This window comes from Carcharodon carcharias, chromosome 10 (genome assembly GCF_017639515.1).
Source record: "Carcharodon carcharias isolate sCarCar2 chromosome 10, sCarCar2.pri, whole genome shotgun sequence".
NCBI lineage: Eukaryota > Metazoa > Chordata > Chondrichthyes > Lamniformes > Lamnidae > Carcharodon > Carcharodon carcharias.
The window spans coordinates 67,254,740-67,272,578 of NC_054476.1; the positions used below are offsets into that span (position 1 = coordinate 67,254,740).

The 17,839-nt window shown below is 42.9% G+C and overlaps 1 protein-coding gene across 1 annotated transcript in view; it reads left to right on the plus strand.

Moving 5' to 3' along the window:
- The window catches only part of LOC121282841 (von Willebrand factor C and EGF domain-containing protein-like), a 159,605-nt gene extending 142,095 nt beyond the window's left edge, over positions 1 to 17,510 (plus strand). Inside the window, exons 9-10 of the mRNA XM_041196654.1 lie at positions 14,043 to 14,171; positions 17,401 to 17,510. Coding sequence (XP_041052588.1) covers positions 14,043 to 14,171; positions 17,401 to 17,510 — 239 coding nt within the window. The remainder of the gene's footprint in view (positions 1 to 14,042; positions 14,172 to 17,400) is intronic.
- Positions 17,511 to 17,839: the final 329 nt, after the last annotated feature.

Consider the following 17,839-nt stretch of genomic DNA (forward strand, 5'->3'; position numbering starts at 1 on the left):
CTGGCAATCACCCATTCCCTCTCTGTTTGTACTTTCTTAAGCTGCAGGGTGACCACATCTTGAAACGTGCTATCCACAAACCTCTTAGCCTTGTGAATGCAACATGGTGCCCCCAGCTGATGCTGAAGCTCCAAAATCCAGAGCTCAAGTTGCTCCAGTCGAAGGCACCTTCTGCAAACATGGTCACTCGGACCGCCAGAAGCATCTAGGATTTCACACAAAGCGCAGGATGTGCAAATCACAGGACTGAGCTCTCCAGACATATATTAACTAAATAGAATATGGAGCTTTGCTTTTATGTTACCTTTACTCCTACTTGAGTATAGACTAGACGCTAGATCCTCTAGGTGCTGCTGACTGCCTGTCACTGGGTCCTCCTCTTGCGCTCTGTAGACCAACCTTAGTGCCACTACTCTCAAGACAGGTGGTCATGTCTTGAAGTGCATGTGATTCTTTGGCCAGCAAAACAACCTTGTACGCGAAATCCAGGTTTGTTAACCAAAGGTGTTGCCTTGGGATACCATAGACTGTACCCACCATTGCCTCCCTCATGATGAAATCAGTAACCAAGAGGAAAAGGAATGGGAAGGGTATGCAGCCTTGTTGTACTTCTGTGATGATGTTTAAGGAGTCAGTGGCACCCATGGTCTTGGTGCGGCAGCTGGAGTCATGGTATAATGCTTTGAAGATGTTAACATAACGCAATGGGACACTGCACTGTCTTGTGATATGCCAAAGTGACTGTCGATGGCCACTATCAAGAGCTTTGTTGAAGCTAATGAAGCTGACAACAAATGGCTTCTGATACTCTAGGCTCTGCTGTTTGATCTTCTTGAGCATAAAACGATGATTCCTATACTCTGGGCAAGAACACCACACCCATGGAGTTGGCCCCATACTTATCAATTGCTCAGCACAAATGTTAGTTGGGTTGAAGTTAGTAAATCAAAGCATTGTCGCCAGATTCCACACAAGGCATGCCAGTTTCACTCTCATCCATGTTTATGCACCAACAGAAGCAGACAGAGGAACAAAAAGATGAATTCTACCACCAATTGTAGGACACGCTGAACAAGGCACTCAGCTACACTATCAAACTACTGATTGATTACATCAATGCTAAGCTTGATGGCAACTAGCGAGGACTGAACTGTATGATTTGCGATAGACAGACCTAAGTGATTCCACAACCAACAGATCAGATCTAAGTTCTGCAGTCCTGCCCCATCCAGTCATGAATGGTGGTAGACAATTAAACAAATCATTGGAGGAGGAGGCACCACAAATATCCCCATCCTCAATAATGGTGGAGCCCAGGATATCCATGCGAAAGATTAGGCTGAAGCATTTGCAACAATCTTTAACCAGAGGTGCCGAGTGGATGATCCATCTTGGCCTTCTCTGGAGGTCCCCAGTATCACAGGTGCCAATCTTCAACCAAGTCAATTCACTGTATATGATTTCAAGAAATGGCTCAAGGCACTGGATACTGCAAAGGCTATGGGCCCTGGCAATATTCCGGCAATAGTATTGAAGACTTGTGCTCCAGAACTTTCTATGCCCCTAGCCAAGCTGTTCCAGTGCAGCTACAATGCTGGCATCTACCTGGCTTTGTGTAAAATTGCCCAGGTATGTCCTGTACACAAAAAGCAGGACAAAACCAACCCAACCAATTACCGCCACATCAGTCTACTCTCAATCATCAGTAAAGTGATGGAAGGTGTCATCAACAGTGCTATAAATCATCACTTGCTTAGCAGTAACCTGCTCAGTGAGGATCAGTTTGGGTTCCACCACGATCACTCTGCTTCTTACTTCGTTACAGCCTTGGTTCAAACATGGACAAAAGAGCTGTACTCAGAGGCTGCATTTGACCAAAAATAGCATCAAGAAGCCCTTGCAAAACTGGAGTCAATAGGAATCGGGGAGGTCAGGAGAACTTTCCGCTGGTTGGAGTCATACCTAGCACAAAGGAAGGTGGTTGTGGTTGTTGGAGGTCAATCATCTCAGTTCCAGGACATCACTGCACAAGTTCCTCAGGGTAGTGTCTTCAGCCCAACCATCTTCAGCTGCTTCATCAATGACCTTCCATCATAAGGTCAGAAGTGTGGATGTTCACTGATAATTGCATAATTTTTAGCACTATTTGCGATGACTCAGATACTGAAGCAGTTCATGTCCAAATGCAGCAAGACCTGGACAATATTCAGGCTTGGGCTGACAGGTGGCAAGTAGCATTAGTGCTGCACAAGTCCAAGCAATGACCATCTCCAACTAGAGAGAAGCTAACCATCATCCCTTGATGTTCAATGGCATTAGCTCGCTGAATCCCCCATTATCAACATCCTGGGGGTTTCCATTGATCAGAAACTGAACTGGTCTAGCCATATAAATACTGTGGCTACAAGAGCACATCAGAGGATAGGAATCATGCGGCAACTAACTTACCTCCTGACTCCCCAAAGCCTGTCCATCATCTATAAGGCACAAGTCAGGAGAATGATGGAGTACTCTCCCCTTGCCTGGATAAGTGCAGCTCCAACAATACTCAAGAAGCTTGACACCATCCATGACAAAGCAGCCCGTGTGATTGGCATCACATCCACAAACATTCACTCCCTCCTCCACCGACTCAGTAGCAGCAGTGTGTACCATCTACAAGATGCACTGCAGGAACTCACCAAGGCTCCTTAGACAGCTCCTTCCAAACCCATAACTACTACCATCTGGAAGGAGAAGGGAAGCATATCAGAACACCACCACCTGCAAGTTTGCCTCCAAGCCACTCACCACCCTGACTTGGAAATATATTGCTGTTCCTTCACTGTCACTGGGTCAAAATCCTGGAACTCCCTCCCTAACAGCACTGTGGGTGTACCTACAGCACATGGAATGCAGCAGTTCAAGGCAGTTCACGATTACCTTCCCAAGGGCAACAAGGGATGGACAATAACTGTTGGCCTAGCTGGCAACGCCATCATCCCGTGAATGAATAAAAAACAAGTGCTCTTGCCACCATGTTCATTGTAGCTTAGCCAAGATTATAAACGATTGGAATGTCAGAAATGTCTAAAAACGAAAGTTCCCACACTCTTTGAAATGTGGCCAAGCCTTTTGAGAAGCCAGTCTAAGATTTTTGCTCATACACTCAATATATGTTTGTTCAAAAGATGAACATGAAAATGTTAGCTTGAAGATAAAGCAAATAATTCTGCAAAGGCTGGTGACAGGTCAGAACATTGGACAGAGTATAAGGAACAGCAAAGAATGACTAAAAGATTAATAAAGAGGGAAAAATTAGAGTATGAGAGAAAGCTAGCCAGAAATATAAAAACCGATAGTATGAGTTTTTATAAATATTTTAACAAGGAAAGAGTTAATAAAGTGAGCGTTGGCCCTATAGAAAGTGAGTCTGGAGAATTGATGATGGAAAACAAAGAGATGGCAAATGAATTAAACAAGTATTTTGCATCAGTTTTCATTACTGAGGATACAAGTAACATCCCAGAAGCAGCTATAAACCAGGAAATGGAAGTAGAGAAGGAAAATCAGTCACCAGAGAAGTGGTACTGAGTAAATTGTTGGAGCTGCGGGCTGACCTGGGCACTCTGAGTCCTGATGGACTTCATCCTAGGGTCTTAAAAGAAGTGTCTGGTGAGATAGTTGATGTATTGGTTTTAATTTCCCAAAACTCCATAGATTCGGGGAAGGTCCCATTAGATTGGAAGATAACAAATGTAACTCCATTATTCAAAAAGGGAGGGAGACAAAAAGCCAAAAATAACAGGCCAGTTAGCTTATCATCTGTCGGGGGAAAATGTTAGAAGCTATTATTAAAGAGGTTATAGCAGGGCACTTGGATAAGCCAAGGTAATCAGACAGAGTCAACATGGTTTTGTAAAAGGGAAATTGTGTTTAACCAACTGCTGGAGTTCTTTGAGGAAGTAACATGTGGTGTGGATAAAGGGAAACTGGTGGATGTACTGTACTTAGATTTCAAAAGGTACATGATAAAGTGTCACATCAAAGGTTATTGCGGAAAATAAAAGCTCATGGTATAGGGGGTAACATATTGGAATGGATAGAAGATTGGCTGGCTAACAGGAAGCAGAGAATAGGCATAAATGGGCATTTTTCAGGTTAGCAAGATGTAACGAGTGGTATGCCACAGGGATCAATGCTGGGACTGTTTACAATTTCTATATATGACTTGGATGAAGGGATTGAAAGGATGGTTGCCAAATTTGCTGATGACACAAAGATAGGTAGGAAAGTAAGTTGTGAAGAGGACATAAGGAGGCTACAAAAAGATATAGGTGAGTTAAGTGAGTGGGCAAAGATCTGACAGATGGAGTTTAATGTGAGAAATTGTTCATTTTGGCAGGAAGAATAAAAGAGAAGCATATTATCCAGATGGTGAGAAATTGCAGAGCTCTGAAATGCAGAGGGATCTGGGTGTCCTACTGCGTGAATCACAAAAGGCTAGTATGCAGGTACAGCAAGTAATTAGGAAAGCTAATAAAATGTTATCACTTATTGTGAGGGGCGTTGAATACAAAAGTAAGTAGGTTATGCTTCAGTTGTACAGGGCACTACTGAGACCACTGTGTACAGTACTGGTCATCTTACTTAAGAAATAATGTAAATAAATTTGAAGCAGTTCAGAGAAAATTTACTGGACTAATACCTGGAATGGGTGGGTTGTCTTATGAGGAAAGTTTGGACAGACTAGTATCTGCTTGAGTTAGGAAGAGTAAGAGGTGACTTAATTGAAATGAAACATATAAGGTCCTGAGGGGTCTTGACAGGGTGGATGTGGAGAGGTTGTTTCCTCTTGTGGGAGAACCTAGAACAAAGGGTCACAGTTTAAATATAAGTGGTCGCCCATTTAAAATAGAGTTGAGGTGAAATTTTTTCACTCGGAGGGTTGTAAGTCTTTGGAACGCTGTTCCTGAAAAGGTGGTGGGTGGAAGCAGAGTGTTTGAATATTTTTAAGGCCAAGGTGGATAGATTCCTAGTAAGCAAGGGTGTGATAGGTTATTGAGGGTAAGTGGGATGCCGTTTAGAGGTTACAATCCGTTCAGCCATGATCTTATTAAATGATGGAACAGGCCTGAGGGGTTGAATGGCCGAATCCTGCTCCTTGTTCGTATGTGAATTGGTGAAATCCTTCATGGATTTGATCTAGATGTTTATGCATTAATGTTGGTTATCCAGGAGTGCTGACAGGTTAGACTGGTGTCCTCTGTTACTCAAAAATGTTGGTCAAATCCTCTCACTTTCTAAGATAGAAGAGAAAGTTTGCAAGCAGAGGAAGAAAAGAGCTGGAAAAAGTACCAGAAATAAAATATGTAGAACCAACAAACACTGTCCCAATCTACAAAAAAAATTTGGTGATTTGCTCTTGTTGCTATGCGGCCAAGCTAAACCCAAACAACACTAACAACAACAATAACAACTCTTCCTGTTCTCCAACTGCTGGGCTGGGCTCAAAGTTCTACTCCAGCAAAAATTGCAAATACTGTGATGTTCGACTTTAATATATTTCAGCTTTAAGTAATAAAGAGAGGACCCACTGTGGCATTCATTCTAGAATTCAAATTCACTAAATAAAACCCAGAGGAGCTGGGTAATAGACGGACTGTCAGAGTTGATTTGTCAGTGTGGAGTAATAGGAAACAGAGGGACTGACTGGCTGTAACCCACCAGTCACTTTGCCTGTGTCAGTGTAGCCCTACAAAGCTTTTAGTGAAACATGCCACATTGACAAGTTTGAAAAAAATGGAAGAAGAGGTCAATTTATTTGACAGTTTCATTATGGCTTACCTTGACTGGCATTTCTCTTATTGATTTCATCTCTTTGGCTTTTATTTTGGCTTTAAATTTTACACAGAGCGTATGTGAAAATGCTTGGCCTCTATCCATGGAAAGCATATTTTCTATATCTTTCCTATTACATTCATCATTTGGAATTTTCCTTCAGTTTAATTACTCAGTGTTGGGGAATGGGAATGAATCTCAGACCTCCCCCCCAATGTCAGATACTGGGAGTGTATCTCATTGCCCCATCCCCCAGTGTTGGATTCTGGGGGTGCATCTCACTACCCCCTACCCCAGTGTTGAATACTGGGAGTTTATCTCACTGTCCTCCCCACCCCACCCATCCCCTGCCCCACCAGTGTTGGACACTGGGAATGTATCTCACTGCACCACCCACCGACTGAGTGCTGAATACTGGGAACATATCTCACTTCCTTCCTGAGTATTGGATACTGGGAGTTTATGTCACTCCCCCACCGAGTGTTGGGTACTGGGAATGGATCCCTCTCCTCCTGCTGAGTGCTGAATACTGAGAGCATATCTCAGTACCTCCCTGAGTGTTGGATACTGGGGGCTGGATTTTGGCGGCAGGGGAGCTGTAAAAAAGGTGATGTAAGGCAGGGTTGGAAGGACTGTTGTCTTTCTGCCACTGTGCTATTTTACCAGTGGTTGGGAAGGTGGCGGGTGGACCTTCCACCCAGGGGCCTATTGAGCTACTTAAGTGGTGCAGGTATTTTACGAGCTGTGCATGGTTCTTCCATCGTGCCGTGAGACTGCTTAGTGAACACTGGTGGCCATCCTGTTGGCTCGGGAAGAGGGGTCCTCCTATTCATGCATTCAGTGGCCCATGAGCCCTGGGACCCTCAAACCCCACTTACAGGAGAGGAAGGGCAGCATCTGTCCTTGGTATCCTCTTCTTCGAGGCACAGTCCCTGGCTGTGACTGCTGAGCTTCCTGCCCTCCGATTGGCCTTGATGACAACTAATTAGTTGCTGACCCCTGTAAAATGTGACCTGGGTTTCACAAACGATCAAAGTGGGGTCGCCCCTGGCTTTTGTGCTTATTTTCAGAGCCCCCACCATGAGCCCCCAAAATTCCATCTTGAAAGTGGATTTCCCTATTTCCCCTCACCACCCCCCCTCCCCCCACCTCAAGTGTTGGATACTAAAAGTGTATCTCAAAATTTGCATTTGTCTTTACCAGCAAAATGGGTGAACTCAGACCAATTTAACAATTCCTTAACAATGGAACTCAGAACTAATTCTTGAGAAAAGAAGCATTTTCCGTTTCCTAAAGTAAAGTAACATCATTTGGGTCAGCCCTTTTTAATGGAGGTTTGTGTAAATGTAGAGCAGAACAGCACAGGTGAAGGTGAAGAACGAAAATGTCTTTTGGATCATCCATCCACTGACTTGATCAGCCAAGAAGACCTCACGCTTCCTGCTCCGGGGCTGATCGCAGCTGGGGCAGAAGTAGTGCTCCTAGTCTGGAAAAGGGGAAATAAGTCAAAGTTTGGGTTTGGGAAAATCTGGCAGAGCTCCCTTTCCTGACTGCTATCCCAGTAACCTGCCTCTTCACAGTGCACCAATTTGGAAACAAACAGACTCTTTGTTCTCCGATTTCAATGATTCTTGACTCTCGGTTAAAAAGCCTTTTCTCCCACCACCTCTCGCACACCTCCAATGTTTTCATAACTGTAGGTCAAAAGTATTCAAAGAAATTGATAATGAAACAGAATTCCTTTTTAATGCCATGATAATTTTTTTCTCCCTGGTTGTTTGCAGAAGCGTCCTGGAAATTAATCTTCACATCCAGTGGCCCCAGGTCAATCCTGAAAATCTGGCAACCCTATAAGCACAGGATCAAGCTTAGATGTGATACCTCCTTTAGTTAAATATCCTGCTGAGACACTATCTTGGCTTGCACACGAGGGATTGTTGGTTAGAGATCTGACCTTGCCCATGTCATAGAGTCATTACGGCACAGAAGGAGGCCACTTGGCTCATCACCCGCCTCCCAGGAAAATTTAAAACAAAAAAGCTGCTAGCAACCATTAGCCTGTACCCTGGTGCCTTCAGGTGAGGAAGGGAAAACGTTGGAGATCAAACTACACAGAAAAACATCTGCTTACATATCAATATGAGTTAGTGGGTTCAAAGATGTGGAATGTAATAGCAAATGTAACATAGATCACTTCAAAACATCTGTTTTTCTTTTTGTGGCCAGCAAAGAGGGGGAAAGCATGTCATTTGGCTTTTGGCCAGCACTCCTCTTGCAAAGATGATTTGCCAAATCCACTGTGAAACAATTCCACTTTGACATTAGCTATTAGTAATTCCGCATGGTATGTTTGTGTACCCATACTTTCCCTAGAGACACTTCAATAGCAATTGGTCTTCATTTGTCCGGTCTCCACATGCAGTTTAAGAATTGCTGTAATTCCAAGAGGGAAAATCACTGAAGGAGCTGGCCCCGTGAGAATATTTACACACAGGGTAGTATGTTGATCTTTTTGCATTCTGGCTCAACCTGAGACGGGCCTCTTTTTTCTTTCTTTTGTTCAGGGAACTGACTCGAGTCTGCTATTTTCCATACTGGGGAAATTTATATTAGTTTGTCAGTTTTCGTTTTGATGGGTTTTTTTTTAACGTTTTCTCTTCTTTGCTTTGAAGCCAAGGAGTTGGTTTCCTCTGAGTTACATGTGTTTTGAGTTCACAAGTCATTCAACTGATATTGTCTTGGATTGAGGCCTAGTCAAGCTTTTTTACAAATGAATGGGCACTCGTCAAACTCCAGCCCAGGAAATGCCAGTATGTAGCTTCAGAATTTGTTTTTAAAACCATGGACGTTTCCCAGATTTCCACACCTACAAGACTCATCTCCGCCACCTTCCAGCAGTGCATGTCAATTTAACGTGCCCATCCAGACACAAATTAACAGTTGTGCATGATTGACCCATGATTGATCCAATCATTGGACTAGCTCTAGTACATTCGGAATATTTTGTGCCAAATTGGGTGGCTGTGGGTTAAGATAGAATAAAGTTCTTCTCAACCCTCAATCAGCTGCTACTCATTTTCATGTTTACATTTTGTATATTGTGTGTTACAGTTTGGGCTTTTCTGCCTGTACTTGAATGCTTGTTCACAGCCAGTCTAAAGTTTTCATAAGCAGACTGAGCTCTGATTGAAGTGAAACATTTTACTTTATCACTGACTGTAGGTTAGCATAGCCAAAATGTATTAGTCAACTCTGAATCATAGCAAATTAATCACTAAGGAATACATGCAATGCCACTACATTCTTGCAACACCTCTGAATGTGGAAACTGATGTGTTGGACCACTGAATTTAGGTGTAAACTACTGAGTCAGATTTATTTACAGAGTGGGTGATATGTAGCAATAAAAAGCAGCAGGGTATTGAAACACAAGTAAACACAAACAATAGGATAGAATCATTTCAATGAGATTGCTTATTTCTTTGTGAAAACTTCTTCATCTCTGCAGAAGTTAGTTGGACCTTATTTGACTTGGATTGTTTAATCATATCTCCTTGCAAATTGTTTCTTGGCTTCTCATACATTGTTGGACTGTTCAGTAGTACCCCCCAAACTGTTTGTTTCTGTAAATAATTCTGGTCATAATAAACTTTTTAATTAATCTAACCTGTTTTTAAACGTGCCTGGTTGAGTTGATCCAATAAAATTTAAATTTAATTAAACAAAGGAAAGGAAACACCAGTAAAAAAATTAATACCAGGCCTGAGAAAGTTATGGAATCTCAACTTAGAGCTTGTTGGTCTGGCAGTGGATGAAATGGTTGGAAGAATATACATCCCTGTTAGATGCACTCACAATGGAGCCTACAAAGGCGTGGCACAAACAAGAATAGGAAAAAAGAGAAGTGGATCACACGATTGGGGAAAAAGAACATCACAGGTACATGTGGTTTATAGTCAAGACAGAAGGGAAGAAAACAAGAATCATGCAACATCAGCTTCTGGAGTCTCTGGGCAGGGATGACGGCAAAGGAAAGGAGAAACAATGCTAGTTCGATCCTGGAGCAGGATGATGATCTCTAACCAATAGTCCAGATGAGTAAATGTGAAGGAAATCTAAAGGAGGACCCTGGGACAGGCAGTCTACACCTGGACAAGAGTGCGAGAGGAGGAGCCTGAGCCAGGCAGTCAGCAGCACCTGGCACCTAACATCACAGGAGAAACATAAGTTCGTTGGTTGGTGAGAAACCACTGTTAGGGAATGTCATCAAGTAGCTGAGAATTAGAAAAGCACATTCTTTTTAAAAGAAAGGGCTACTTACATTTAAGTAAGAAAGACAAGCAAAAGGGAGCTAAAGTTAAGTCGAGGCTGGGTAAAATAAAGTTGCATAACTAAACCAAAGTAAAATAAAGTTAACGCAAGGGAAGTAAATTGAAGCCATGGCAGGACAGCTCGGTTGTGTAAATGCATGTCTTGTAATATGTGGGAAGTTGTGGATGTTACCAGTGCCCTCGATGACCACGTGCAGCAAGTGTCACCACCTGCAGAACTCTGAGCTCCAGGTTTCAGAGCTCAAGTGGCGCCTGGAGTCATCCATAAGGCTGAGACCTATGTGGATAGCATGTTCAGAGAGGTGGTCACACTGCAACTTAGGAGCCTGGAGGCAGAAAGGGAATGGGTGACTGCCAAGCATTCCAAGAAAATTAGGCAGGTAGTGTAGGAGCCCCTGTGGTCTCGCTCACCAATTAGTTTTCCGTTTCGGATACCAGTGGTTCCTCAGAAGAGTGCAGTCACGGCCAAGTTTGTGGCATGACAGGCAGCTCTGCTGCACAGGAGGAGAGGAAGAAGAGGGGAAGAGCAGTAGTGATAGGGGATTCATTAATTAGGGGAACAGATAGGTGTTTCTGTGGCCATAGATGTGACTCTTGATGGTATGTTGCCTCCCTGGTGCCAGGGTCAAGGATGTCATCGAAGTTGCTGCAGGACATTCTTCTGGGGAAGGTGAACAGCCAGAGGTCATGGTCCATGTTGATACCAGTGACTTAGGTAGGAAAGGGGATGAGGTCCTGAAAGCAGACTTTAGAGAGCTCAGAAGGGGATTGAAAAGCAGGACATCTAAAGCAGTAATCTCAGGATTACTCTTAGTCTGACATGCAAGCGAGTATAGAAATAGGGGAATTGAGCAATTGAACAGGTAGCTGGAAAGCTGGTGTAGGAGGGAGGGCATCAGATTTCTGAGGCATTGGGACCGGTTCTGGGGCAGGTGGGACCTGTACAAGTTGGACAGTCTACACCTGAACAGGACTGGGACAAATATCCTCACAGGGAGATGTGCTAGTGCTGTTGGCAGGGGTTTAAACTAGGTTGGCAGGGGAATGGGAACCTGAGGGCAAATTCAGAGCAGGGAATGGAAGAAGAAGAATTAGTGAGTGACTCTGAAAGACAAAAGCAGCACAGGTTAAAAAGTGTACAGCACAGGAATTTGGTAGTATTAAAATGTGTATATGTAAATGCAAGGAGCATAGTAAATAAAGTCAATGAGCTGAGGGCACAGATAGACACATGGCAGCATGACTTAATCACTATAACAGAAACTTGGCTTAAAGAGGGACAAAAATGGCAGCTAAACATCCCTGGATATAGAGTTTTCAGGCAGGATAGGGAGGGGGATAAAAAAAGTGGGGGTGTAGCATTATTGGTTACAGCTGTTAGGAGGGATGATATATTAAATGAAACATCAAATGAAGCCATATGTCTTGACCTCAGAAATAAAAAAGTGGCAGTCACACTGCGAGGAATGTACAATAGACCCCCTAATAGTGGAAGGGAGTTAGAAGAGCAAATAAGTAGATAGATTTCTGAGTGCAAAACCAGCAAGGCAGTACTTTTTGGGGATTTCAACTACCCTAATATCAATTGGGATGTGAACAGTGTGAAGGACACAGAGGGCACAAAATTCTTGAACTGCATTCAAGACAACTTTTCTAGCCAGCACGTAACAAGCCCAATGAGAGGGGGCACAATTCTAGATTTAGTCCTAGGAAATGAAGCTGAGCAAGTGGATGAAGAAGCAGTGGGGGACAAGTTTGGAGATAGTGACCATAATATAGTTAGATTTATCATCATTATGGAAAAGGACAAAGGTAGAGCAGGAGTAAAAGTTCTAAACTGGGGGAAGACAAATCTTACAAAGTTGAGTGGTGAGCTGGCAAGAGTGGACTGGACATAATTGTTAGAAGGAAAAACTGTGGTAAATCAGTGGGAGGCATTCAAAGGTGAAATTCTGCATTAAAAGTGCAGACATGTCCATACAAAGAAAAAGGGTGGTACTGCCAAATCTAGAGCCCCTTGGTTATCCAGAAGCATACACAGCCAAGATAAAGCAGAAAAAAAAAGCTTATAACAGTCACAAAAGACTCAATTCTGTAGAAAGCTTAGAGGAGTATAGAAAGTACAGGGGTGAAGTAAAAATGGAAATTAGGAAAGCAAAGAGAGGATACAAAAAAATATTGGCAGGTAAAATCAAAGAAAATCCTAAGATGTTTTACAAGTACATTAAGAGCAAGAGAATAATTAAGGAAAAGTTATGGCCTATCAAAGATGCACATGGTAACTGGTGGGCAGCGTTCTCAATGAGTACTTTGTCTCTGTCTTCACTAAAGGAGAGGAATGATGCAGACATTCTAGTTGAAGAGGAGGAGTGTGAATTATTAGATATAATAAGCATAGTGAGAGGATATACTGGAGGGACTGACATCCTTGAAGATAGATAAATCACCAGAGCCGGATGGATTGCATCCCAGGTGGTTAAAGGAAGCCAGGGAGGAAATAGCAGATGCTCTGAGGATCATTTTCCAATCCTCACTAGATACAGGCAAGGTCCCAGAGGATTGTAGGTCTGTGAACATTATACCATTGTTTAAAAAGGGTGTGAGGGATAGGCCAGAAAATTATAGGCTGGTCAGTCTGACTTCTGTGGTGGGCAAATTACTGGAAACAATTCTGAGAGACTGGACAAACTATCATTTAGAAAGGCATGAATTGATCAGGCATAGTCAGCATGGTTTTGTTAAGGGAGGATTGTGTCTTACTAACTTAATAGAATTTCACTGCTGAAAGATCTGTTTCCAGTTTTTTGACCATCTCCATAGTCCTTGAATCCCCAACCACTGGCGATAGTTCCCGTTTTACACCCAATCTTTTCTCTTTAAGAGAAAAGGTAAGTCACCATGGTGCCAATTTTATCTGATACGGGCAAGTGGTGGATCAGCAGCATGAGCATAAAACCTCCCTTGACTTGCCAACATGAGGTCCAGACCATTTTAACACCTGGGACTCATTTAAGTATATCAGGTCAGATTCACACGCAAACCTGAAGACAATAACACCAGGCTAGCTGGCAGAATTGGGAAAATGCAGCAGGACAGTTGGTTCAATATACTCTCCATATATGACAAATTGGTCAGAGACATGTGGTGAATTGATGCTCTTCATCCATTAAGAGATGGACATTAGGACCCTGCAGCAGCCCTTTTGACTAAGGACACGATTCCAGACTAACACAATTCCTGGCCATGTCAAAATCAAGTATTTTTTATTCTTTCATGGGATGTAGAGATCGGTGGCTAGGCCAGCATTTTTATTGCCCATCCCTAATTGCCCTTGAGAAGGTGGTGATGAGCTGCCTTCTTGAACTGCTGAGGTCCCTGTATTGTAAGAACACCCACAGTACTGTTACGGAGTGAGTTCCAGGATTTTGACCCAGTGACAATGAAGAAACGGCGATATAGTTCCAAGTCACATTGGTGTGGGCTTGGAGGAGGATTTGCAGGTGGTGGCGTTGTCATGCACCTGCTGCCCTTGTCCTTCTAGCTGCTTTTCCCTCTGTCCAAGTGTGAAAGCTGCTATTTGAGTTTCAATAGGACTTATCCTGGGCCCCCTGTTCCTATGGTAACCAAATGACATGGGCTTGTCATAGGGCAGAACTAGTAGGAGGTCACATGCCCCTCTCCATTTTACCTTGAATTAAAGGAGACAAATCAAACATAAGCATTGAATGAAACCTCATGTTCATAACAAGAGTGTGAACTCACATTTAATTGATCTGACCGTGCCGTCTGCTCGTTTTACCCACATATATTCACAGTGACAGGTTTATTCTGCTCTTACTGTCTCTTTGCCATTGACCCCATGTGATAATTGCAATTCTCTTTCCCTTTCAGATCTGAATGAGTGCCGATGGATCGGGGAGAGCCGGGTTTGTCACCAATCTTGTCACAACACCTTTGGCAGCTACCTCTGTTCCTGTCGTACTGGTTTCCGACTCCTGGCTGACAGGAGCACCTGTGAAGGTAAGCAGGAGGAAAAGCAGTACAACCTCCCCGTAAATTCTGAGGGAGGGAAGAAGAGACTTTGGGCTGGATTTTGCCAACACCTGTTGGGCTGGGGAGTGAGGGTGTGGGGAGAGAAAGAAATGGGTGCGATGTGATTCTGGGATCATGGCCCCATTCCCGTTGTATGGTGTCGTTAAAGGCACGGGATAAGGTTATGGGTTATGAACCTGCACGCTGCAGTGCCAGTACTCGTGGCTCAACTGCAGAGGAGGTGATTTCATGGAGTCAGGAAGGTTCCTGAAGGAGATGTGGTTCACTCCAGTTCAAAGATGTCATGAACCATGGAAGAGGGCTGTTCTGGAGTTGGGAATCTTTTGACAGGTATGTTCGAACATACGAATTAGGAGCAGGAGTAGGCTCCTCGAGTCTGCTTTGCCATTAAATAAGATCATGGCTGATCTAATTTTAACCTCAACTCCACATTCCTGCTCACCCCCAATAACCTTTCACCACCTTGCGTTTCAAGAATCTATCCACCTCTGCCTTAAAGATATTCAAAGACTCTCCTTTCACTGCTTTTTCAAGAAGGGGTTCCAAAGACTCACGACCCTCAGAGAAAAGAATTCTCCTTATTGGTTCTTAAATGGGTGACTGCTTAATTTTAAACAGTGACCTCTAGTTCTAGATTCTCCCACAGGAGGGAACATCCTCTCCACATCCACCCTGTCAAGACCCCTCAGGATTTTATATGTTTCAATCAAATTACCTCTCACTCTTCTAAACTCTAGCAGATACAAGCCTAGCCTGTCCAGCCTTTCCTCATAAGACAATCTGCCTATTCCAAGTATTAGTCTAATAAACCTTCTCTGAACTGCTTCTAATGCATTTACATCTCTCATTAAATAAGGAGACTAATGCTGTACAGAGTACTCCAGGTGTGGTCTCAGCAATGCCCTGTATAACTGAAACATAACCTCCCTACTTTTATATTCAATTCCCCATGCAGTAAACAATAGCATTCTGTTAGCGTTCCTAATTACTTGCCGTATCCGCATACTAGCCTTTTGTGATTCATGCATTAGGACACCCAGATTCCTCTGCATCTCAGAGCTTACAATCTCTCACCATTAAGATAATATGCTTCTTTTTTATTCTTCATGCCAAAAAGGCCAATTTCATATTTTCCCACATTATACTCCATTTACCAGGCCTTTGCCCACTCACTTAGTCTATCTGTGTCCCCTTGTAGCCTCTTTATGTCCTCTTAACTTGCTTTCCTACCTATCGTTGTGTCATCTGCAAATTTAGCAACCATACCTAAGTCCCTTCATCCATGTCATTTATACAAATTGTAAATAAGTTGAGGCCCTAACACTGATTGTGTGGCACACCACCTGTTACATCTTGCCAACCAAAAAATGACCCAACTATGCCTACTCTCTGTTTCCTGTTAGCTAGACAATCTTCTACCCATGCCAAAATGTTACCCCCAACACTATGAGCTTTTATTTTCCACAATGGTCTCTTGAAATCTAAGTAAAGTACATCCACAGGTTCCCCTTTATCCACAGCACCTGTTAATTCTTCAAAAGATGTTGTTAACTTCACATCATAATGTAATGCTGCATGATAAGTTATGTATGTTTTTAATGCAGTGACTTATGATAGGGCTTTGTTTAGAGAGGTAAGCGGTCATTAAATTAACCAACATTGTAAAAGTGAAAAGTCTTCAGATGTATTAGATTAATTTATCCAGTGGATAATGTGCTGTCCTGAATTGAACAGTATCGAGATTCAGATTTTACAGTGTCAGTTTGATCCTGGATCTTTTCATTAATTGACAAGTCAGATTTTGTTCAGCCTTTAAAACAGTGGCACAGATGGCCATCTGTCCCACTACTTAAAAGGCTTTAATGTATTCAGCTCTAGAGGCTTTGTTGACAGAGCTGTGCAATGGAGTCTCATTCTGAATGCTTGGCTGAGCTCCAAACCCCACTAATGGATTGAGCTCAGCAGGGGTTGTTCATAGCTGTCAAGGGGACTGTGAGCTTTGTTTATATTGGAAAATTTTATGAGCTCCTAAGAGGACTATCTTTGACTTGGGGTCATGGAGATATGGAGGGGTATGACATGTTGGAGGTAGGGGGGTGGTGAGTGCTAGGATGCTTACCACCCATGTACAGAACTGGGCTGATGTCCCATTGAACGGAAGCAGACCTCTAACCTGCTTGCCTCAGCATCTGCCACCCCAAGTGGCCTCTGCTTTGGGAGGCAGAAGCCCCAACTCCAGCCCATTCCCACCACTCCATCATGAAAATAACATGGGCGGGCACTACCAGGCAAGAACAGTGATTGTGACATCAGGATTTTTCCTAACTCCTGATTCCCACCTCAAAGGAGAAAATTCAGCCCCATGTATCTGAAGGAGGGAAGGTAAGGCCCCACTCCCTTACAGAGAGGATCAGAATCCCAAAGGATTGAGAATTAAGGGAGCAGTCTCCAAACTCAGAAAAGGGGAAGAACCCCCAAATGCTGTGATTTATCAAGAAGATTTTCTCAGTGCAGTGAGTCTTATATTCCTTCACACTGTCAAAGAATTTCTTCATTTCTTTGGCTTCAAATCATTTTGAAAGATGACTAACCAAATAGATTTTTTAAAAATAAATAGACAATACTGCACATGCTGAGAAATAGAAACAAAGAATGCTGGAAACACACAGCAATTCAGTCAGCATTTGGAAAGAGTGAAGGCTGTCCATGCTATTTCAGTGTGCATGCTTCATCTAAACTGAAGATAAGGAGGCATTTTTATGAGGTTGGAATGAGAAAGGGGGAGGGGGAGAACATGAGCTAAAATGTCAATCTCTGTTTGAAGTCATTCAATCTGTTAACTTTCTCTCCATGTCATAGAAAGCTATTAAATGATATGCAAGATCAGACATAAGGTGATGGTGAGATATATAAAGGACAAAATAATGAACAAGCATTGGAGGATAAAAAGACATGGGAGAGTGACCCACACAATCAGAAAGCTGAGGTAAAAAGGCAAGAAGAAAACAGGGAAAAATGAACCTCTACATATGGAATGGATTTTGCCTTAAAATGTGAAATGCTGATAGAACACTTTTGGCCTTCTGGTCACAAGAGGAGAAAAAACAATCTTGCAGTTACAGGTTCCTATCAATGTTGTGTTCTGATAAAAGGTCTTTATCATAAATGTTAACCCTCATTCCCTTTCCCTGGGCAGCAACTGACCTGCCCCACATCGTACTATCCTATGCTTTCAGAGAAAATTGGAACACAGTCCAAGTGTCTGAAGTTACTAAAGCCAAAGCTGGAATGATCAAAATGAAATGAAAATAGGGATTAAAGTGGCATGCCTTAGGGAAGTAGACAGAACAGAAATGTTTAGTGAAACAGTAACTTAATCTGCATTTGTTGTAAAGTAGACCACATTGTGAGCAGCAAATAACGTAAACTGGATTAAAGGAAGTATATCCTAATTGTTGTCTCACATGGGATGAGATTTTGGGACCTTGGACAGTGAGAGATAAATGGACAGGTTTACATCTCCTGCAATTGCACAAGCCAGGGAGAGGACAGTTGGATCTGAGGCTAGTGGAAGATGAGACTTGGACAGTTGAATTTCTTTTAGGTAGCAGTTTATATTTAAACAGTTATCTACA